Below are 24,631 nucleotides of genomic sequence, written 5' to 3' on the forward strand. Positions count from 1 at the left end.
CTCCCTAAATACGCGTCTTTCTCAAGTAACCTATTGTGTCGAGCTCGCACTTTCGTGCGAGGACCAGATTCGCTCACCAATGTGCTGCCTAAATATGTGTTCTTCTGAAATAATCTGCTGTGTAGAGCTCAGTGTGTATTCTACAGACTTGTAGAGTCCTTTTTTTGAGCACAGACTTTCAGCCCATCCAGAAAAGAGAAATTCACCCATTCGAAGCACCATGATAGGCATGCCTTGATTGGGTTGGGGGGACGGACAATCGTGAAACTGAATTGAACTAAGGGATAAGAGATAGATTGCCAACATGTGGAGAGACTCTGAAGGTCACGCCGGGTGATTGCCAATGGACATGCTGGAGCCAATGGACATGCAAGAGCCTTGAAAGTCAAAAAGCTGGGGAGTCGTGCAAGGTGATGAAAGCTTTTAGACTCGCTATGTAAACATGGTGATACAAGTCGATAAAAAAAACTGGGCAATTAAAAAAGAGGTTGCACAAAGCAGCGGGCATGTGCCACATGGGAGGAGGAGCCAGATTTTTGAATTGAAATGTATAGCTAACAAAATAAACATGTCATTCTTCCGAGTTGTAGTGATGATGGTGACCTGGTTAAATGGTTACTCCGTCACCCCCGCTACCAACACTACAAAAAATTCCGAAGTACCACTGCGAAGGTGACTAAGCATGTCCTGTGACAATCGTGTGAGGTTATCAACCATGCAACTTGTTATTGAGACTTGTAGTTCCAAAAGAGTCAGAAACTAAATGCATCCACTACATAAAGGATGTCAAAAACGTCGAGTACTTTTTAAGGCATGTGTACAACCCCAAATTTATGCTTTTGGCACAATAATACTTCCAATGTATCTCAAGTAACAGTCATTGTTTGTGGGGAGAGGGGGGAGGGGGGGGGGGGGACTCGATTCCAAACCATCAACACCATTGGTTGCTACAATCCTATAAATAATGAGGCTTCATTAAAGCTGCATTCCTTCAATATGTGGGCACTTGAGACCCCCACTAGTTGCAAGTTTGGGCAAGTTGAGAGATTTATTACAAGGAAATCAGTTTTGATTTATTGTGTGCGGCATGAGAAATAAAGAGATTTATCAGCAGTCACTCAGGTTTTATATACCATGAGTGGCATCTCATGGGAGTAAGGTCTTTAAACCTGAAGAGATTTATCAAAACTCACTCAGTGGCATCTCATGGCAGTAACATCTTTCAACCCTTTGAAGAAGACGTCTACTAAAAAAAATGAGCCTACCTTTTTTTCTTTTTTTTCGGGGGGGGGGGGGGGGGGGGGGGGGGGGGGGGAGAATCTATCAGCAGAGCTAACATGCATGCCACATGTGTCGTCATGTACAATCACCACAAGAGTCGCATGTCACCATGATCCTCCTCACGGACTTGAAACAGACGTTCTGCTCGCTTACAAGCCACAAACAGCATGCGTATGCATGTGCTCCCACTATAAAAGTGCATAGACAGGTATAACCGGCCCAAAAATGGAGAATGTTTCAATCATTTGTTATTACAAATAAACATACATTTCTAAAATACCTACAGAGCAACAAGATAGACCTTGAATGGGAAGTGGAACCTGTTGCAACCTGGACTCCCATCAGGTCTAAAAAAAATAGCACTGCATTCACAGCTCAAGAGAGCTTACTACTCCAAAGAATCAAGTCTTGTCAGCAAATTACAAGCACATGTCATGTCCGTTAAAAGCCCCTAAAAGAGCCTTGTTGAGGTCCTTCAATGTGCCACTACTTTCGCATCACAAGCAACTACCTTCACCAAGTCCACCTGCACACTCTCACTTTCTGTCTTAAACACTGCCTTCTCTAGCAAGAATGTCCACACGTTGTCATAATATCTGTACGTGTGCAAGTGTCCCTGACAATATCAAGTCTACTATTAGCTCTCTCTCTCTCTCTCTCTCTCTCTCTCTCTCTCTCTCAGGATAGTTTCCTACGATGTTAAGACTCTTCTTCTTCCTCTTCTCTCTCCCCCCCCCCCCCATTCATCCAGCTCTCACACAGTGAGAGGAACACAGTATGACAAGTTGTATGGCTGCAGCTCTACATCAGAGAGACATGGATTGCACCTAGATAGCGTCGTCCCCCGAACATGTTGAATTACAGTGAGCACTTCTTGACCATGCTAAACAAGGGGTTCATCCAAAGACCACTACATGGATACATACATGCCACATAGCCCATGTTTGGTGGTTGGTCAGCTCCGAGTATCATCACACCGGGTAGAGATAGAGACGGGAAGAGCTGCTCATACTCCCCAAGCCGAGAGATTATGCCAGCTTTGCATAGGGGGTGATCGAGGACAAGGAGCATTTTGTTAGCAGATGTAGAGCATATGAGAGTAGCAGAGACAGAAATGAGGCTCTTTATACAAGGCAGCCCACCCTACGCCAGATCATGGAGTCTAGAGATCAGTGCCATTTCAGCCATTTTCTAGTGGTACATAGACATAGAAAGACAATGCTGGCACTTGTACCGGCACCAGAGGGTGCAGACAGTCACAGCTTACAGACTTCTGCCAACCCTACCGCCATCCATCACATAGACACGAGGGGTCACCCTACAGCAGGCTAAGAGGGTCAAAGCAAGGAGACACCCCCAAGCTCCAGAATTCAGAGCTCCAAGTCTTCCTCACATACAGAACCAGGAAATCCAGACTCGCCACCACCAAGCATGCCAGGAGAGATTTGCTTAGATGCTGGCAGACCCATCCACGATCATACCCACAGCCCTTACACCACACCCACCCATGTACCAGATCTTACAATCCCAGTTTGACATAGGATGTCAGCTTGATGCACTTCATGATTGTACCCATATCCCTTACAGATAGAGCTCCCCCCCCCTTCCCCTTTTGATATACCATGTATCTTGTATCCTAGCCTCCCATGGATCACCCCCACCCCCGCATGACAGGACCACATTTTTTGAACTCTGTACTTTTGCCCTTTCCTGATAGATGCAACATACACGTGTATATTTGATTTGTCTCATATGCCAACTTTGGCCCCTAATCAACATAAATCTCTCTCTCTCTCTCTCTCTCTCTCTCTCTCTCTCTCTCTCTCTCTCTCTCTCTCTCTCGGAAAGGAGGCTGATTCTACTACTTGAAAGCCCAGAATACCCAAATGGTGCCTTTTCTGAGAGCAAGAACATCACTCTTTACATAGCATGCCAGTAGGCATCAATCTGAAAACTATACAACGAGATACAACTAGGCACATGGCAAACAGAAAAAACAGAAGGCCAGGGTTAAAAACCACTCCTAAAGAGAGTAAAAAGGGCCCTGGCAAGGTAAGTGGAGAGAGGATGTTAGAGAGAGAGAGAGAGAGAGAGAGAGACCACAAATGCAAGGTATGGTGGAAGAGGTGGCAATCAGTCCCCCCATGACTACCATGAGCAAAAGACCCAATACACAATGACCAGATGTTTGAAAGTGTACCAAGGGAGGTAGGGCAATGCGAAAAATCCCCCACGACCCAACAAGAAACAAATGAAGTATGAGGGCGCCTGGACAAAGTGGGTGGCCGGCCCAGAAGTGGGCGGCCGGACAGTGCAGTCTAAATCCATATGCAAAGGGTGGCCAGCCCAGACGTCACGTGACACATCCAACCCTATGTGTCCGTGGACAAGCTACAGCATGATCAGGGTTCAATGATCATGGTTCAGTTCAGTCAAGTCAATCTAGAATAGGAAGTGATCTAGCACTTTTGTGAGTCTATTCGTAGACCGTGCATGCCCAGTCACTTAGTGTAGATGTCACCAAGAGGTGTATTTTTCCTATTGCCTTCCGTAAATAAGTACTAGATATTTTTATTTATTTTTATTTATTTTTATTTTTACTTGTTTTCCCCAAAACCCTTGGAAAGGTGCAAGTGGACATTGCATGGCCAGTGTGAAACAGCTGCGGCCGAATAGGTTTCTCACAGCGGGAGTCTGGGTCGGTCAGTCTGGGACTAGTCGGGCTAGTTAGCACTGAATTCTGATGAGTATGGAAAGCCTGTGTGCACCAAATGAAGTCTGGGCCACTCAGAAAGTCACTTATAACTTTATAAGTCAATGGGAAGTAGAGAATTAACTCAAAACGGGCAAACTGGACACATGGCGGCTCCTGGTGAATTTTTCCACTTCCATCAGCAAGAGGGGGCACCCAATTTGAGAGAGGAGGCTGAATTTTACTCTAAGTGACTTACAGTGTGTGTGTGAGTAGTGGGTTCAGGTCTACAGCTTTAATGGAAAGCTTGCCTTCTCCTCTGTCTCATGTAGCGCGATGATTTGCTCTCGTGCATCTCTCTCTCCCCTTTGGCACATATGGTAATGCCCCACTAGTTGGGCTACTCAGATGAACATGTACAGTTATGGGGGTTTATGCGCGTTTGCCAAGGCAAGAGCCTTCTGAACAAGAACCGGATTAGCTAATTGCTAATCCCCCACAAGTACGCACAGTTCCATCGCTAAAGATTGCGAGTTCGGAGAGTTTTCTCGCGTGAAAACTCGTCCAATTCACAGGGGAATTGTCCCATTGCGAGCGGGAGCCCTTGGGACACGCGTAGGCGTGTTCGCTCCGCTAAAACGATCCGAAACAACGAATTACAGCCTGCTGTGTTTTTCTGTAGGTTTAGGGTTTCGCACCTAAATTGCAAGGGAACCCCGGGGGAGCCTCGTGAGAGCCTTGGGATGCGTGTACAGGCTTTTGGACACCCGACAGTGAAAAACAAGGAATTACAGCCCGCTGAATTTCTGTGACAGCTCACCAGAAAGCTTCCAGATAGCGAGGGAATCTATCCTAGACAAGTGCTTTTGACCTACAGGGGTTTTTGCGCCGTTATGCTGCCAAAATCAGGTCGAAAACCTGCGTTTTCAGCTCTCGCCAGGTTTGGACAGCTTTGTGAAAGCTTGTGCGAAGTGATCGGATCATCTACCTTAATTTGAATAAAGAAATACCGAAAGGGGCGCCAGTCTTTGGGGCCTACAGGGTGTCGGTCTCGTGTGCGCAATGACATTCCAGTCGCTGGACGCAAGTGTGTTCTATTCCCTTCCCAGTAGTGCTCTGTGTAAAGTTAACAGGTAATTCAAATAGTACCGCCCTCTACGTTGTACAGGCCGGTTATAGTAGATGCATATCCTCTGGTTGCACACAGCATGATCATAAGCATTCCCATCAGAATCAGTCAAGGGAATTTTCTAGTGATTTTAGCCTATTTTACCTTTTTTTGACATTTTTCACTTATTATTTTTAAGTGACTTTTGTTGGAAAGTAGGTAGGGCAAATTGAGTAAGTTTGTATATAAGCAAACCTAAACTAGCACTAAATGGCAGAAGAGGCAACAAGAGCCAAGCTCAGCAGGCAACTTCTCAAGCAAGACCTTTGCGGTTCTCCCCTCCAAGCAAGACTCAGCACCTAGCGTTTTGCATCATCAAGCATCATCGCCCTAGATCAGCATCAGCCTGGCGAGTTCCATCAGGAGGATTATCGCAATATCTACCCCAGCATCTAGCGTTTGAAGACCTACAGCCCTAGCGTTTTTGGAGACTCTGGCGATTGCAGTTTTCAGCAGGTATAACCTCAGCCATGCAGCGTTTTTCAGCCATGAAGCACCTGCAGATTCAGCCCTAAGAGAGTAGCAGATTCAGCCCAAAGATCATCGGTTTTCAGCCCTACAGTAGATGCAGATTTCCAACCCTAAAGACCAACAGAATCCGCGTTTTCCTTAGCGTTTTCGGCAACAGCAGATTTCAGCCCATAGCGTTTTTGGACAGCAGATAAAAGATTGCAGATTTCAGCCCTTAGATCGGTTTCGTCATCGCCGACATGATGAGCACGCAGCGGTGTGTGCAAGTGAAAGAGCACGTGAGGAAGTGCAGTGTGTGTGCAGAGAGGGGAGGCCAAGAGCAGCAGGAGAGGAAGCGCTAGCAGAAGAAGAGGGGGAGAGAGAGCTCACGTTTTTGGGGAAAACTCAATAAGTGAGTTTTGGGTTTTCCCACTTTTATTATAAGTGACCTTTGAAAAATGTGTCCAGGTTCAATATGAACCTGGACAAAGTATAAAAATGTACAAAAAGAGGTTATTTAGGCCTTTAACCCAACAACCTCCCACTTAAAGGCATAAATGGCGCCTTTAAGCTACGTGACTCCCACCATCTCTATGCATAGATGATGTTGTGCTTTGGGTAAGCACTTAGTGAGAGCATCGGCTGGATTTTGTGATGTATGGACCTTAACCAATGTAATAAGGCCATCCTCAAGCACTTCTCGTATGAAGTGATACCGCACATCAATATGCTTTGTGCGTGCATGAAACATGGCGTTCTTTGCCAGACATATGGCACTCTGGCTATCACAACCAAGCATAGGTGCCTTGGCAGGCAAACCAAACTCACTGCATAGGCGTGCTAACCAAATAGCTTCTTTGGAAGCCTCAGTGGTTGAAATATATTCAACCTCTGTCGTAGACAATGCAGCAATCTTTTGCAATCTAGGACACCATGAAACAACACCTCCCGCAAGAGTAAATACATAGCCACTTGTAGATTTCCGTGTATCCACATCACCAGCCATGTCAGAGTCACAAAATCCCTTCAACTCCATTGGTCCTTTACCATAGCAGAGGCATTTGTTTTTAGTCCCTTTCAAGTACCTCATAATGGACTTCACTGCATCCCAATGCAACCTGCCTGGATTAGCCATAAACCGGCTCACAACTCCCACTGCATGGGCTATGTCAGGCCTAGTAGCAACCATAGCATACATAAGTGAACCACAAGCTGAAGCATAAGGCACACTTTGCATGTCATTGGCTTCTTCCTTTGACTTGGGACAATCATCCTTGGAAATTTTAACATATGGCTGAAATGGCACACCAAGAGGCTTTGCTTCAGCCATGTTAAATCTGTCCAGCACCTTTTCAATGTACTTTTCTTGCGACAAATACAATAGGCGTTTGTCTCTTTGCAGTGTAACACGCACTCCAAGTATATGTTCCGCTGCCCCAAGGTCTTTCATTGAAAACGCAGATTTCAGCTGCCCTTTAAGAGCATCAACAGTGCTTCTTTTCTTTGCAGCTATCAACATATCGTCTACATAGAGCACAAGAATAATAGGGCTGTCATCCTCATCACGTTTGGTATACAAACAATGGTCTGCATGGCTTCTTTTGTAACCATGTTTAAGCATGAAGCGATCAAACTTCTTATACCACTGTCTACATGATTATTTCATAAAGCTCTTCTTCCACATCACCATGCAAAAAAGCGGTATGTACATCCATTTGGTCCATTTCCAAATCAAGAGCAGCCACTATGGCAAACAGTACACGCAAAGTGGTTATCTTCACAACAGGAGAGAACACCTCCTGCAAGTCTATGCCCTTGGTTTGAACATATCCCTTTGCCACAAGCCTTGCCTTATACTTGGGTTTTGCATCAACAGTCTTGATTTTATACACCCATTTGTTAGGAATAGCCTTCCTTCCTTTGGGCAATTCAACCAAATCCCAAGTATGATTAGCATGCAAAGCTTTAATCTCTTCCTGCATAGCAAGCTCCCACTTGTCGTTGTGCTCACATGTCTTTGCCTCTTTATACGTAAGAGGCTCTCCCTCATCTGTCAACATAATGTAATGCAAAGAGGGGTCATATCGACTCACAGGCCGTCTTTGACGAGTAGACCGCCTCACCCAATGATCCACATTATCCGGCAATGGGTTTACATCAGGTGGCACTACAAAATCATCAACAATGGGCTGCTATACATCATTTTCAGCATTGTTTCTTGGTTGCAAATGCCCTTCAGGAGCCTCAATTTGCTGTCCAACATCATCTGACTCAAACACCATTGGATTATCTACATTTTCAACCATTTGTGGTGCATCCTGAGGGTCAAAAATAGGCCTAACAGGTGGCTGGTCATGCTGAAATTTCACCCTTTTATGGTCATGCTTTGAGGCACAATTGTTTTGAAGCAACCTTGCCTCATTAAAAACAACATCCCGGCTGCGTACAACCCTTTTGAGCTGAGGTAACCAAATCCTGTAACCCATTTCGCCTTCTTCACCATATCCCATGAAGAGGCCTTTAATGGACTTTGCATCTAGTTTACTCCTCAACTCAGGTCTAACATGCACAAAAGCTTCGCAACCAAAAATGCGTAAGTGATCATATGAAGCAGGCTTGCCACACCAAACCTCTTCAGGGATGTCACCTTTCAAAGACATGTGAGGGGATCGACTGCATATATGCACTGCAGTTTTCAAAGCTTCTCCCCAAAATCCATGAGAGAGATTAGCTGTGGACAGCATGCATCTCACCCTCTCACAAAGTGTCCTATTGAATCTTTCAGCCACACCATTAGAAGAGGGGCCGTATGGCACAGTAAGCTCCCTCTTAATGCCCAAATTTTCACAAAACTTGTTAAATTCAACACTTGTGTACTCCCCCCCATTGTCTGTACGCAAGCATTTTAGCTTTCTACCAATTTGGGTGGTCACAAATGCATGAAATCTCTTAAACGAAGCAAAGGCTTCATCCTTAGACTTAAGAAAATAAACCCAAATTTTCCTAGAATGATCATCAACAAAGAAGACAAAATAATATGCACCACCCATAGACTTAGTAGGCATGCTACATACATCAGAATGTACAAGATCAAGCACACAAGATTTACGAGAGACACCAGAGTAATAAGAACACTTTACTTGCTTGTCATATTGACATTCATTACAAAAGTCAAGCTTTGTGCCTTTAGCATCAAGCTTGTTCAAAGTACAAAGCTTAGAAAGGCCCTTTTGGCTCATATGGCCAAGCCTCTTGTGCCACAACTCCATGTGAGAGTTAATTTCAACCAATGCAATAAACTTGCCCAACACGGCCTTTCCATGCATGCAGTAAAGTGTCCCTTTCTTTGTGCCCTTTACAATCAGCCTTGAGCCTTTAGTCATTTTCCATGACCCTCTCTCAAACAAGATGTTGTAACCATGCATATCCATCTAATCAACAGAAAGCAGACTCTTCTTGATTCCCGACACATATCGAACATCATGCAAGACAAGCTCATTTGTGCCATCTATGGAGAGATGCACAGTGCCAATACCCTCAATGGAACATGCATGATTATTTCCAAGGTATACATGGCCACGCTTGCCCGCATCAAAAGTAGAGAAACACTCCTTGATAGGAGTCACATGAAATGAAGCACCAGAATCAACAATCCAAGTCTAGGACAATGCATCATTCACAGTTAACAAAGCATCAATAAGATCACTCTTAGTGATTTGCATGTCCTGTGTATGAACATAGAGAGAGGCATCAAACTCATGAGCATCATCAGCTGACAAAGTAGCACATAGGATGTCCTCTGCATCTGACAACTCCTCAATAACAACACTGGAGGCCACATTGTCCTTCTCCTTGTCCTTAGAGCTGTCCTGTGCATCTGTCTTGACTTCTTTCTTCTCTTTCTTTTTGTCTCCGCCATTCTTCTTTCTTTCTAACTCTGCCTTATAATACCTGCAATCGAGCTTCTTGTGACCTTTCCTACCACATTGATAGCATGTCACATCACCCTTGCCTTTGCTGGCATTTCCCCTTTCCTTGCTCTTACTCTTACTCCTCTGTGCATAGTTATTCTTCTCTGTCCTGCCTCTAACGATGTTGACTGAGCTGCCTCCCTCTCCACCTGCTTTCCTCCTGATTTCCTCATTGAGAATAGAACCCCTAACACCATCAAAGGTCAGATTAGGGTTATTAGACAGTGAAACCACCAATGTCTCCCAAGAATCGGGTAGGGTCATAAGCAAGAAGATAGCTTTCAGCTTATCATCAAAGGGAGGCATGCATGAATCCTGCAACTGCGACAAAGTACCTGTAAACGACGACAAGTGCTCTGCAGCGCTCTTTGACTCATCCAATTGCATGCCAACAAGTTTTCGCATCAAATGCACTTGATTGACCGGAGTTGTATGAGGCTAACACTTTCACTCTCTATGCCAAAAGTGACTCTCCCATTGTCATTCGTGGAGAGGAAATTGTTCATTCTCCCTCTCTCATTCCTAATATGCAGGACAAGATTGAACGGATTCAGGAGAAGGAGACTCTCTCAGTCTCTTCTTCTCCAAAGCATGACACACAAGATTTGCATGATTATGAGAAGCATGATGAATTGAGTGATAATGATGAGCATGATGATTTGGATGACAATGACAAGCATGATGTTTTGCATGATCAAGATGTGATCTCTCACAAGCATGATGAGTTGCATGAAGAAGATGTGATTGTTCCCAAGAAGGATGAGTTAGTGGATACTTTTTCTAACGAAGCTAACCTCGTTGCAGATTCGATCAATCACGAAGAACCGATCTTGGCTCTTGAGCCTAGGTCCCAAGAACCCCCTCAAGGGGAACCGATCTTGGCTCTCGAGCCTAGGTCCCAAGAACCATTACAAGAAGTATTATGTGTTCGCATGATTGATATGCACGCATTGTACGAGTGTTTCATTCGTGATCGTTTCTTGTATTTTAGTCGGCGTCTTTATATGATCCCTTTTCCTAGGCATGACAAATTGTACTTTGAGCACGTTTCACTCATGAATGAGCACGAATGTATGCGGATTTTTCATGAAAAGCTGAAAAGTATGTATGTAAGGAAATCACATTCCATGTCTCTTCCTTGGCACGACACAATTGAAGAAAGAGCACATACAATTATGGGCACCAAGCATGGGCATTTCCGTTGTGCATTGCCACAGTTGATTGCTCTAGATCATAAGAGAAAGATTCGATCTCATTGTTTGCGTGTATATGGTGAACGGTTTAGCACTCTGTCTATTTGTTCATCTACATTGCATGCACGGTTTTTTAGGAAGACAAGATTTTTTCCACTCACTTTACATGGAATAGGTATGTTCATGGTTTTGTGTTAGAAATGGTTTCAGGAATTTTCAGCCATGGAGATTCTTGAAGAAGAAAGAAGCATGACTAAAGACGAAGTTGAAGCATCGAAGGAGCTATGTCGCTTTCGGCGTGGCCCAAAGAAGCAAGCGTTGCAGACCTTTATGAAGTTCAAGTACCGCACAACCCACACATCAAAGTGGGCCGGCGAAGAGTCCCTTCCAAGATTCCGGATGCTATTGGTGATCTACCTCGACGCCATACAGTTCGGTACCAATACCTCACTTTGAAAAGGAGGGGATGTCACCTGACACACCCAACCCTATGTGTCCATGGACAAGGTACAGCATGATCACGGTTCAGTTCAATCAAGTTAGTCTAGAATAGGAAGTGATCTGACACTTTTGTGAGTCTATTCGTAGATCGTGCATGCCCAGTCACTTAGTGTAGATGCATGTCCTCTGGTTGCACACAGCATGAGCATAAGCATTCCCATCAGAATCAGTCAGAGAAATTTTCCAATGATTTTAGCCTATTTTACCTTTTTTTGACATTTTTCACTTATTATTTTTAAGTGACTTTTGTTGGAAAGTAGGTAGAGCAAATTGAGTAAGTTTGTATATAAGCAAACCTAGCACTAAATGGCAGAAGAGGCAACAGGAGCCAAGCTCAGTAGGCAACTTCTCAAGCAAGACCTTGGCGGTTCTCCCCTCCAAGCAGACTCGGCACCTAGCGTTTTGCATCATCAAGCATCATCGCCCTAGATTAGCATCAGCTTGGCGTTTTCCATCAGGAGGATTATCGCCACACCTACCCTAGCATCTAGCGTTTGAAGACCTGCAGCCCTAGCATTTTTGGAGACTCTGGCGATTGCAGTTTTCATCAAATACAACCTCAGCCATGCAGCGTTTTTCAGCCATGAAGCACCTGCAGATTCAGCCCTAAGAGAGTAGCAGATTCAGCCCAAAGATCACCAGATTTCAGCCCTACAGTAGATGCAGATTTCCAGCCCTAAAGACCAGCAGAATCAGCGTTTTCCTTAGCGTTTTCAGCAACAACAGATTTCAGCCCATAGCGTTTTTGGACAGCAGATAAAAGATTGCAGATTTCAGCCCTTAGGTCGGTTTCGTCATCACGTCGTCATCGCTGACATAGCCTAGACTTGCATCAGTCACAAGCATTCAGTTTGTACCAGTTTGTGCAATCATAAGTAGACCACTCTCGCCGACGAGAGTGGGGCCTTCGGAGGAGGGTTATACGTCTCTGGTGTCGTATTTCTCTTGTCTCTCTATCTCTCAGTCTAATACACTTGCACGCACGGTGTCCATCCACTTTGTTTGTAATCATTGCACTCTCTCATTAAGAACGGAAGGCTCTCCCTTCCATAAGAACAAAAGGAACCTTGAGCACAGTTCGGAGCACTCATCTTGAGCAAAGCGCAAACATTCATTCGGCTGCACCTAACACTAGAGGCACACAAGTCGTACATGCATGCCCTTGACCTGTGAAGCAGCAGAGTGGTGTAAATCTAACACCCCCTCTCAGCACCTGATGCTGAACAAACCGCATCAAGCCCAAGATGTGAGGCAAATGATGAAGATATCTGCTGCGATGTCCACTGAAGGACAATACTCCGGTGAACTCCGCGAGTGTAGCAACAGTCTAGGGTGTCCCCAGTGCCAAGAAATCTCCATGGTGTGATGCCGTCACGAGCAGTGTAGTCTGTTGTACTCCGTCGATACAGGGTGAAGATACTTCAAGAAGGTCGCAAACTGAGTGTGAAAACAACTCCTTGTCGTAAAGGAAGTACCAATAGGCGTCCAAGTGTCCTGCCCAATCGGATATGTGGTGTCTGTAGTCAAACCATCTAGAGAAAATGGAGATTCCTAGGAACCGTCATGAGAATGACCGAAAGCGTATCAATGCATGAACCTGTAACCCAATGTGGCCAGGTGGCTAAGCTGTGTAATACTCCAGATGTAACAATTTGCGTCGTAATCGTCCTCCGAATCAAGGAAAGCCAGACTAAGCAATCTGCACTGTAGAAGCTATCGTAAGCTGTAGCAATCGTAAGCTACCGTGAGTAGGTAGGGTAATCGAAGATGAGGGGAAAGCTAGACTCAAAAGTCTACGCTGTGAAGGGCCTCTTAGAAGAGGTGTGGTCAGACCAAGTTGTCTGCACCGTAATCATCCTGTATGGAGAAGGAAAGCCAGACTGTGCAGTCTGCGCTGTGAAGATCCTCTGAGAAGAGGAAAGGCCAGACCAATCTGTCTGCACCGTCTTGCCTGTATCTCCTGCCTCCAATCCTCTGGTGCCAACCAAAACAGAATCCGCGCCAACAATGCCACCAAACCGCAACTCGGTTTGTGGCTCTTGTCACCAGCGTGTGACTACTATCTATCCTTTTTGTTGATTTCTTTCTTATTATCTATTTACTTTCACTTTTTGGAAACACCCCTCGAGAAATCTAACTGCCCTGCATTGCATAGCTAGTGTGGAACTGTCCAGAGGGAGTCCAGGCCTGAGGGCAAGAGAGCACTAAGGTTGGACAAGGACTATGGTTAGCCAAGTGGGGTCATTGACTAGCCAAAGTGGAATTCTTTGCTACAGAGGCTACATTTCAATTCTAGGTGTGGCCACAGTGTACAAAGAAGGTCAGATGACCTAGAAAGATACAATGGCACCATCTCCTAAAATTTAGGGAACTGCTATTTTGGGACCTGAAAATGTGTTTGCGTCATTACCATCGGAATGACAAGGGGAACATTTTCTTACTCTGCCGTGAAGTCAACTAGGCAACCGGTTGGGAGATTTTTAGGCGGCAACCCCGAAACGGGAAAATGCTTATAAATGTGCCAAGTGGCACCTTCTGGTGCACTTGCCTCATGCAACAAGAGTTGGCGCTGAATTTAGGAGGGAGAGAGCCTCATTTTCAGATTTGTCACAGGTTAAGAGCTATGGAGTGCTTGCTTTCCCTCTTATGCACAGTGCGGTGCCAGGAGTGATGCCCTGCACGCTACGCACTGCCCTCTCTCTCCCCTTTGGCAGTATGTTATGCCCCTCTAGTGGGCTCTTCATTTGACCAATGTACAGTTGTGTGGGTTCATGCGCGATTGCCGAGGCAAGAGCCTCTTGCACAGGTACTGGATTAGCTAGCGGCTAATTCCCCCGCAGGTACAGGTGAATTCGGAGAGGTTTCACGCCAGAAATCTCGTCCGATTCAAAGGGCAAGTAGCCCTACAGGTGCGGGAGCTCGAGGACTTGCTACGGATGCGACCGGCACGCGAAACGGAGCCCGAAACAGTGAATTACAGCCTGCTGTGTATTTTTGCAGGTTTAGGGTTTTGGCCCTAAACGGACCCTAATACCCCCAGGACGTTCGGGGACGCAAGGGGACCGCTGTACAGGTGATCTGGCGCATTTTCAGGGCTGAAAACAGAGAATTCAGCGTGCTGCAGATTCTCGCCAGGTTTTGCAAAGTGCCCGTATGCGTCGGGAAAGTCAGTCAATGCATGGGAATATTGACTGTGAAGGGTCCTAGTACAGTTATGCTGCCGAAATCAGGCCGGAACAGTTGAAATTCAGCCAAGTTTGTGCGGGGCAGCTTGTAGGGATCCACAGCATTTATTCCCTCTTTTAAAGAATAAAGAAATACCGAAAGGGGCGCCTAAGTTAGGGGCCAATCTGGTGTCGGTCTTCTCATACAGGTGCATTCTAGCATCTGTATCCCATTCCCCTCTCTTGTGTCACTATAGCGCAGGTAAAATAGACGATTAATAATGGGTGAAAGCTAAATCAAGGTTTGAAGTAAAGTCTACCGCCCTTTTTGGATTGTACAGGCCGGTTTCAGCTCTCAATGTGAATGAGTTGGGAGTGGCCTATTGCCCAGGTCGGGGATAAGTCTGATGTAAGGTTACGGAGCGTGAGTGTGAGCAACTTTGAAGATCCTCTGAGAAGAGGAAAGGCCAAACCAATCTGTCTGCACCGTCTTGCCTGTATCTCCTGCCTCCAATCCTTTGGTGTCAACCAAAACAGAATCCGCGCCAACAATGCCACCAACCCGCAACTCGATTTGTGGCTCTCAATGTGAATGAGCTAGGAGTGGCCTACTGCCCAAGTCGGGGGATAAGTTTGTTGTAAGGTTACCAAGGGTGAGTGTAAGCAACCCTGAAGGTAGCAATCAAAATGATCAGGAGTGTAGAAGAGCAACCGCACTACCATCCAAGCCAAGCTCTGGGTGACTCCAGATGTAGTCGCGTAATGTTGCATCATCTCTCGCATCTCGCAGGTAAACTCTCCAAAAGAGTCCAAAGCATTGAAGTCCCACTCCAATCTGTAGATCCAAGCAATGAACTTGTTCAAGAAGAGATCCAAGATCCTCTCCCTAAGTCCATGTAGATGCTCCTGTGTAAGCAAGTGATCTGGCGTGTCGAGGTCAAGTGGTAAGTGTTTGTCCACCCAAGACGGTGGTGTCTTCTCTAGGAATGCCGGAATCCCATACACCATGAGCATGGCCATATCTCGTGTGAACTCCTTTGATGAGTGCATAGGTGTGTCCATAGAAAACCACAACTCATCACCCCCTCTGGAGTGCGCAACCGCCGAATTATGGCTGCAATGAATGGATCTCCCAATGATCGTACTCCCGTAGATGACCATGACCCAAGAGGAAATAAATGAAGTATGAGAACCAGAGATAGAGCTGCACTACACATGTCATTGCCCCGCATACTATGAGAAACGCGACTGCTTCCACTGTCTGTTCAAAGAGGGTTTCGGACCATTTTCTAGGGTCATGAGATACAAGGATCAGAGGTGTCTCGGATTGTTCCTGCTAGAGCTATGCAGACTTAGGAAGATCCTGCTGAGGACATCAGGGGAGAGACAATCTCAGAGACAAATCACAGATTTCTTTACACCGGCCAGAGGAGAGCCATCACAGTAGATCTCAGAGCCATTGAGCTAGGCAGATCCAGACGCCCACGACCTCGAGGAGTCTTCCACCATCGACGAAGGCTACAGCAAAAAATACAGATCACTCTAGCTCAACATGCAAGACGCCCAACCAGAGTACTAACCATGGAGAAGGTTCATGAGATTCGACAACAACCAATGAGAGATTTCATTTGAACCCACCAAACCCCCCGCCCCCCCCTCCCCTCTATCTCGTCTCAATTCCAATTCAGCTTCAAATTCATTCCCTTAGTGTTTTAGTTTTAGTGTTAGTTCTTTGTACTTTCCGTACTCAAACATGGTATCAGATTCACCAATTGTAACTTTTTGGTCTCATAGGTCATTTTGGCCTTTCGAAGACGTTAATATAACATTACATTACATTTCATTTCATTTCATCTCTCTCTCTCTCTCTCTCTCTCTCTCTCTCTCTCTCTCTCTCTCTCTCTCTCTCTCTCTCTCTCTCTCTCTCTCTCTCTCCATGATGTGGACATATCATACATACCTTGAAAGAAACCTTTGATTTTATTTTAGTTTGCAAAGCATCATTCATAGACTGCAACATAAAACCAAGTATGAGCTATCAATTCATTTCATTCTGTTGACCTTAATCAAAACATGTTCAAACATTCAATTTTATAATACAAAAACTACAAACCTAGCTTCATGCTTTTCTATCCATCTCACCAACTTCTCTAGTTGAAATACATTTTCCATTATGGGGAAAAGGGGTTCTCGCAAATTACTTTCCTCAATAGTTGGCCTTAGTAATGCTATTGTGCTAACCTGCCCAGATGGCCTATGCCTAAGCAAAAGCAACAAAAGATCAAAAGTCCCCTCCAATGTAGTATAGATAGAGTCTAGATGCTTAAAGTGAGCATCTGGTAAGACAAGATAAGCAGACTTAATTCACTGGCCAGATGTACCTAGAACATTACTCTTGAAACAATGATGTTGACAAAAGTTTCCTGTCAAAGGTGGTGCAAAATGCAGGCAAACAGCTTCTTGTGGCAATGCTCCCTAAATAACAGCTGGTGCCACCTTTTGCTACATCTGTGTGTACATTCCTTGTTGCACTTGGCCATCAGTACGCACAACTTCCTAGAATAAGCGCCCCTATTACCAAGCAATCATCAAAGATTTCATATGCACTTAAAATGCGATGCATTGAACAACAAAAAGGAGGAGGAGATTGGGCCCTGGTCAAATGTTACACTAAGAAGACGGAGGACACCTCCCGAGTCCCATCAAAATAGCACACGCCCACTGTGCATGCCTATGTAAACTTGTGCACCTACATACTTAAGCATCAACCAAATATGCCATAATCTTGTTCTACCCACTATTCATCAGTATTTGATGCTTCTGCTATACCTTTTTTCTCTAAAGACCTTGCAAAGAATAAGTAGGTTTTCACCCTAAGTTCAGAAGTAGCAAGCTATACAAATCCCCTTCATCAAACAAAGGAATATTCCTTGGAAAGAAATCTGAACTTGTGGTTTTGTCCATTACTCATTAACTAAAACACACAATGACGAGAGGGAACGTGGACCTTAAAACCATAGTAACAGGGAATGGCCGTTTTCAAGTCTCCGTTCCCCGTTCCCATTCCAAGTTCCCGCTCCAAATCCCCGTTCCGTGTTTCAAACGTGAGCACCCGTAACAGGGAATGGCATTTTGTTCCGCGTTCCCGTTCCCTGTTCCCGTTCCGATTTCCCGTTCCTGGTAACTATGCTTAAAACCTTAAACAAGAGAAAAAGACAAGGGAATGCATAACTTTATAAGGAAAAACTGCAGAAAGAAAATAATAGAAACACAGTTAATACATTTCGAGAGTAAGATCCAACCTGGTGAAGGCTTCCAAAAATAACGGACTAAACTCTGCCTGCCTACAGAAGCTTTGACAGGCTCATGTTGGAAGGTTCTAACAAAATCAGACAGGCAATGGCGAGGCTAACCAGGAAACAAGTCATAAGAAATATAAACAGACAGCCACAAGACGTTCAGAGGTAACAGGAGTTCAACTGAAGCAAGTAGGTAGGTAGCCAGGTTGTTGGAGTGGAGCACTGTTTGCAAAAAATGAAGAGGGGAAAAGGCCCAGAAACACTTAAAGTTGCACTAAACGTGTCTGGATGATAAACCACAAGACACTAAAAGACGACATGTTTTGAAATATTTCTTATGAGAACATCAGAAACAAGGTGGATCCTTTCAAATAAAGCATACAAGAGGATCATTAAGTCATTGGACCAGCTTCGGCACAAGCCAGCAGCAACAGTTTCTATGCAATGACAAGGCCACTCAATGGGAAAGTGGCATCCTTTAAAAGCAGCCACCTACGAGAACTGGAAGAAGGGACAAGATGCCCTCCAGCCAGCAAGGGTAAGTATAGCAAAATCAATTTTCTGTGTCAATTTTTTGCTTAACGATTACTGTTGCCTTCCACATAATGAGCTAATTTAATGTGGGATACTCTCCTACCATAGACTCAAAAATTCAATCATAACCTAGAGCTTTACCGAAGAATACACCAACAAAAACGCTCCGATGCATCTCCTGCCCACGGAGCCCAAGGAAGAATGACAGAATTTGACGCAAGAACCTAATTAGAGTTTTACCCATTAGGGTTTTCGGTGCACACAGTCGAGCAAAGGAAAAACAGAGCACCGGAAGCAAAAGAGGAAGAACCCACCTTGTCGAATTGCATTAGGACCTTGACGGCGAGAAGGGGGGTGAGCGAGCCGTTAGTGACAAGCTCGTCCAGAGCGTCTGTGAGGCTGGTGCCTATGCTGGCCTTTCGGTAGAGCTCGCAGTTTGACGCCATTTCTGAACCTCTTTTTATACGAAACTAGCTAGTCATTCCCTCTAATTAATCCTCCAAAAAAAAATCGGGCAAAATGCTCGGCCCAATAATGCAGAACATTCCCACCCTTTAGCCTACTTTTCATCCCAACTTGGCAGCCCTGTCGTTTCCTCCCACTCGGCTCCCCCGCCTCCTCGATCACCATGCCTACTCGACACCCCCCCCCCCCCCCGGGGAGCCTGCACATTGCTCACGAGAGAGAAACATTGTTAGAGAGAAACCCAGCCCTCAACCTGCGATTTGCCATGCTCGCAACACCTACTGAGAGAGAGAGAGAGAGAGAGAGATGTCAGCCCGCCACAACCCCTGCAGACAATACCTCTCATCGCATACAACATGCCTCGATTATATGCACTTTCAAAGGCTCGACTTTTAAGTGTTTTTCAGCTCCAACTCTCGTTCAATTCTCCGCGCTCCCCCTTCAGCATCGTATAAGATTTTTCGTGTTTTCTTTTTTGAAATGTATACCACCTACTATGGAAAATTACCAAAATACCCTTCTATTTTCGAAATTCGCAATCTGCCCCACATATTCTCTCAAAATAAGCTATCACTGAAAAATACCCAAAACTAGCGTGGCCCTACAAAAACGCTATGCAGAGGACGAAAATAGCAAGGAGGGGTGCTTGCAGGAAGGGAGGAGGAAGCTTGTTCTCTCTCCACAGACCAGTGTATTCACAGGTGCATGGGCAAAGCCTTTAAGCGATGTGTGGACAAATTTGTGTGCTTTACAAATGTGCATCCGCATAGTGCAAGATACAAATTGATGCAAAAGTTGTATGTATACAAGTGTGGTAGTAGAGAGCAATTACGAGTACATACACAAGGGAAGCCATGGCTCATAGAAATGTAAACACATCAAAGAATAATGCATTTGAAGCTACCGTCTCTGCAACTCTCTCTCTCTCTCTCTCTCTCTCTCTCTCTCTCTCTCTCTCTCTCTCTCTCAATTTGAATCTCTCGATGTGCTTCGTTCAAAGGTTCGAGAACAAGAAATCAAGTCTCATATGGAGCTTAGGCATGCCAAGTCAAATTGACCCTGGTATACCATTATATGCAAGGCAGAGGGATGTATGTGGCGCTTGCATGTGTCTTTGGTCTTTGGTGGACTTGGGTGTGTGGTCAAGGCATGTCATTATAAGCACACTTGCGGTGGTGCTTCACAGCTTGGAAACAAGGAGGCCATTTTTGAATGGGTTGCATCAAGGTATGTAGAGAAACTTCAAGATTATCCAATGTATAGGCCGAAGGAGCTCATGGCCGATTTTGCGTCGAGAAGTTGGAGTGTCAATTTTGTACAAGGTTGCTTGGAAGGTGAAGCAACTTTCTTTGGGTATTATTCATGGTGATCATGCAAAATCTTATGGAAAGCTGAAGTCTTATTCTGCGACAAGATTGTGCCAGCAATCCGGGCACTGTGGCCCATTTGCAACAAACCACTGAAGATCGTTTTTTTCGAATATTTCTTGCGTTTGGAGCATGCATCACTGGCTTCACCCATTGTCATGACTTTATTGGGTTGGATGGCTCATTCTTGACAAGCTAATATCTTGGTGCTTTGTTAATAGCCATAGGTATTGATGCTATGGGGGCTTTGTTTCCAATAGCATTTGGTGTAGTAGATATGAAAAATGAAAACAATTGGGTGTGTTTTTTCCAAAATGTACATGATTGTATGGGTATCAATGGGATTACTTTTGTATCAGACCGGATTTATGTGGAGCTGGTCCCCCTTCCAAAAGGCTTTTGTATTATAATTTCTCCCATAAAGAGAGACTTGGTACAATGCAAGCTTTGTGTTCCTAGAAACCTTGATGGTGCAATGAAGATACAGAACTGCATGTGCCACAATTATGCACGTAACTTAGCTAGATGAAAGCATTAACTTATCCCAGGCCTCAGTCCCAAGACCTCAAACACTTTCAAAGGTGGAGAGAGCTAGCAGGGAATGAGGTTAGGGAAGAGGAAGAAGAAACATTCTTTTGAGAAAGAAATAGTTCCTCACTTATCATCACTCTTCTTGCTTAGCATAGCATAATAGCATAATAATGAAGATGGAGAAGATGGCAAGTTTAAGCATTGAAGCATGGCTCTTGGTTGGATTTGCATTCCATAGCCAAGAGTGTTGGTGTAGGCTCTCAACTTCTCAATAAGCTTGGAGAAGAAGGTGGAGTTCTTTCACTGTCACCAGGTGTCATAAAATCTAATATATAACTAACCCAAATGATTTTCTCACATTAAACTGATCATTTGATGTGGGAGAATAAACGGGAACAAGAGTTAGAATATAGACATGTGCTTATGGATCTATCTCAACACGGGGCCAAAGGCAATGGGTCCAAATGCGAGATAGTATGTCAAAGAGCAATGCGATCTAATGGAGCTTGAAATACCTTAGGGTTAGCTTCATTAAAGACCTCCAAAGGTTAGTGTTGAAAGTCCTTAGACCTAGGACCTTAGGCAAGCTAGGGTTGTGCTTGAGGTGGGAACCTGGCCCAAGCTTGAGGTGCTTATCGTGCTTGCTGACTAAGGTGCTTAAGGTGCTTCATGACTAAGGTGCTTGAGGGGCTTAAGGTGTTCCAAAAGTCAACAAGGATCCCTACACATGGGGGTGCGAGCCCTACTTGTAGGAGCATGAGAGAGAACACACACACACCCTCACTCAAGGCAAGCCTAGTGCAAAGAGGCAGCAAGGACACATGTCAAGTTCCTCCCCATGTTGCCCTCATAAGGTGCCTAAAGCCTATTGGTTGACCTTTAAAGGGGTCCGATGAGAATTAAGTTAATTAAATTAACTGTTTAAGCATTTATCAAGTCCTCTCTCTCAAAGGGGAAAGGAGGACACTTGTCCTAATGCTAGCATGGTTGCTTGATATGCACTATGTATGTGATTAGCTAGGCTTGTAGGGATCCAATCAAATTCCAACATGAGCTACAAGGGGGGTCGATCAAAGCAAGCTGGGGATGTGCTTGGGGGGTATACTCTCTCTCACACATACACACACTCACATGCTCTCATTCTCTGTAAGGACATGGGTTCTACGAGCAAGGCCCCCGGCACGGCCGGACAGTGTGTACGCTAGGTGGAGGCTATAAGATAGCACGGTTGGGTGGATACTAGCACACGCATTACCACCGCCCTTTCACTGGTATCCGAGCTATTTTTGGAGAAGGGAAAAAGCGGGTTGCATGTGCATGCGACGCTCCGCAGATAGCAACGTCTCCGCTATGCAGCAAAAGAAGACATGCATAATATCCTGTGCGCGCATGCGGACAGGATAGCAACGTCTCCGCTATGCAGCAAAAGAAGACATGCATAATATCCTGTGCGCGCGTGCGGACAGACAGCGACAGCCACCCCATCTACGCACGGCTAAGGCGGGCGACCAAGGCAAACTTGACCGGCAACTCGACGGCACCGAGGCTCTAAAGGCTTCCGTTGGCTGCACGCGTAGGAAGTCCCACTTAACCCTTGCATGAAGGAGGGTTGAACCCACCCCATGAGGATAAGAGGCCAACACTTTACTATCAAGCTATTGTCCCTTGTTGTGTATAACAAGGAAAGATAGTGTCATTAAATATCTAATATCTAATCAACCCAAATGATTTTCTCATATTAAACTGATCATTTAATATGGGATAATAATCGAGAACAAGGGTTAGAATATAGACATGTGCTTACAGATCTATCTCAACACGGGGCCAATGGTAAAGGGGCCCAAATGAGAGATGGTCTATCAAAGAGCAAGGTTAACTAATGGAGCTTAAAAGACCTTAGGGTTAGCTTCATTAAAGACCTCCAATGGTTAGTGTTAAAACTCCTTTGACCTTAAGCAAGCTAGGGCTGAGCTTGAGGTGGGAACCCGACCTAAACTTAAGGAAGCTAGGGATGTGCTTGAGGTGGGAACCTTAAGCAAGCTAGGGTTGTGCTTGAGGTGGGAACCCAACCTAAACTTAAGCAAGCTAGTGATGTGCTTGAGGTGGGAACCCGACCTAAGCTAGGGCTGTGCTTGAGGTGGGAACTAAGGTGCTTGTCATGCTTGATGACTAAGGTACTTGAGGTACGTGTCACATTTAATGAGGAAGTTGCTAGAGAAGCTTCCTATGCATGGGGGGTAAGATGCTTGAGTCAAAAAGAGAACCTACACACTTAATGAGGAAGTTGCTCAAGAAACTTCCTATGCATAAAAATCTCAAAGTTAGGGGAATTCTAAAAGATCACATGGAACACATGTCAGACTCTCACTAAGCTTAACCACATGGTGTGCTTGAATGCTATTGGTTGGGGTAAAGAGGGGTCCAATGAGCTTCTACTTTCATCTAACAAATATCTAGATATTTTCAAGCTCTCTCTCTCTCTCTCTCTCTCTCTCTCTCTCTCTCTCTCTCTCTCTCTCTCTCAGGGGTAAGGAGGACACTTGTCAAAAGACTACCCATGTGCTTGACTGCATGCTGCATGTGATTGGCTAAGGGAAGAGGGGCTTGCAGCATGTAGAAATTTCGCCCAAATCAAGGAAGGGGGGTGCTAGGGGGATATAATCCACACACACACACACACACACACTCATTTGCAAGGCCATTCTCACTTGGTGAAAGTTGAGGAACACCACCTCCTTCTCCAAGCTTGTGAGAGTGAAAGCCTACACCAACACTCTTGGCTATGGAATGCAAATCCAACCAAGAGTCATGCTTCAATGCTTAAGCTTGCCATCTTCTCCATCTTCATTACTATGCTATTATGTATGCTAGCAAGAAGAGTAATGATAAGTGAGGAACTATTTCTTTCTCCTATGGAATGTTTCTTCTTCCTCTTCCCTATCCTCATTCCCCGCTAGCTCTCTCCACCTTCGAAGGTGTTTGAGGCCTTAGGACTGAGACTTGGGATAGTTAATGCTTTCTACAAGTTTATGGTATGCTTGTGATGCATGAAGCTTTCCATCTTCAGTGCATCACATAGGTCACAAGGAACACAAAGATTGTATTGTACCAAGTCTCTCTTGATGGGAGAACTATAATACAAATGCCTATTGGAGGGGGGACCGGCTCCATATGAATCCAGTCCTCAACTATTGTCATGTTCTCTAAACTCTCTCTCTTGCAAAAGTATTGTTCATGCCAAGTTAACTAAGTACCATGTTTATGTTGCTACCATCAATTAAGTTCACCCGCTATGCTCACAAAGTAATCTCTCAAAAGTGCTTCACCTAATTTTCTAATTCCGCTACTCTCAAAGTTCATAAGCCATTTCCATTACATTGGTATCAGAGCATTTGGTTTCTCTTTTCTTGCTTAATAAGAGAGGTCCTTAAGTAGCCTATTAATGGTTGTTTTTGTTAATTATATTAGGGTAAGTGGATTTGGGATCTATTATCGGTTTTGTTGAGCCCACTATGTGTGATATAGTGCACACCTCGGGAGCTTTGGTCTTAATAATGGAGTCCTTTTAGACTTGCCTACGGCTTTACCATTATTGACCCATAAGAAGTCCGAAAGGAGCTATCCCTCGGCAACTTCGCTATGTTAGACTCACTCCACTACTCTCTATAATTAACCAATTCGATTTTGGGTGTAGATACTTAAGTGCCTATTTTCAAAGGTTAAGAGGAGTAGCAACTAAGGTTTTGAATTGCCAAAGCATACACTAAGTAAACACATAAGTTCAATTAACATGGCTGACAATAACCAAGACAGTAGAATGAACATTGATAACTTTGATTTTGCACATGAAGGTGCTAATGATGATGCCACCATGTTTGTTAATTATCTTGTTACTAGGTTGCAACAAGCTATGGGCAACCCCTCTTTGCAAGCCGAAGTTACTCAGCAACTTCGTGCTTATGGGATTTCCTTTCCTCTAAAAGAGGAGAGAGAGCTTAGGAGGTCTCTTGGTGAG

At 44.8% G+C, this 24,631-nt stretch overlaps 1 protein-coding gene across 1 annotated transcript; it reads right to left on the reverse strand.

The window, feature by feature from the left end:
- Nucleotides 1-1,492: 1,492 nt before the first annotated feature.
- LOC147448651 (transcription initiation factor IIA subunit 2-like) lies at nucleotides 1,493-19,019 on the reverse strand. Its single transcript, XM_086521201.1, has 3 exons — nucleotides 18,568-19,019; nucleotides 16,381-16,431; nucleotides 1,493-1,897 (listed from the first exon to the last, which is right to left on the reverse strand). The coding sequence occupies exons 1-3, from the start codon at nucleotides 18,697-18,699 to the stop codon at nucleotides 1,757-1,759; spliced, it is 324 nt and encodes a 107-aa protein (XP_086377327.1). The 5' UTR covers nucleotides 18,700-19,019; the 3' UTR covers nucleotides 1,493-1,756.
- Between the last annotated feature and the right edge of the window lie 5,612 nt (nucleotides 19,020-24,631).

Source organism: Adiantum capillus-veneris, chromosome 10 (assembly GCF_014529385.1).
Source record: "Adiantum capillus-veneris isolate H3 chromosome 10, ASM1452938v2, whole genome shotgun sequence".
NCBI classification, from domain to species: domain Eukaryota; kingdom Viridiplantae; phylum Streptophyta; class Polypodiopsida; order Polypodiales; family Pteridaceae; genus Adiantum; species Adiantum capillus-veneris.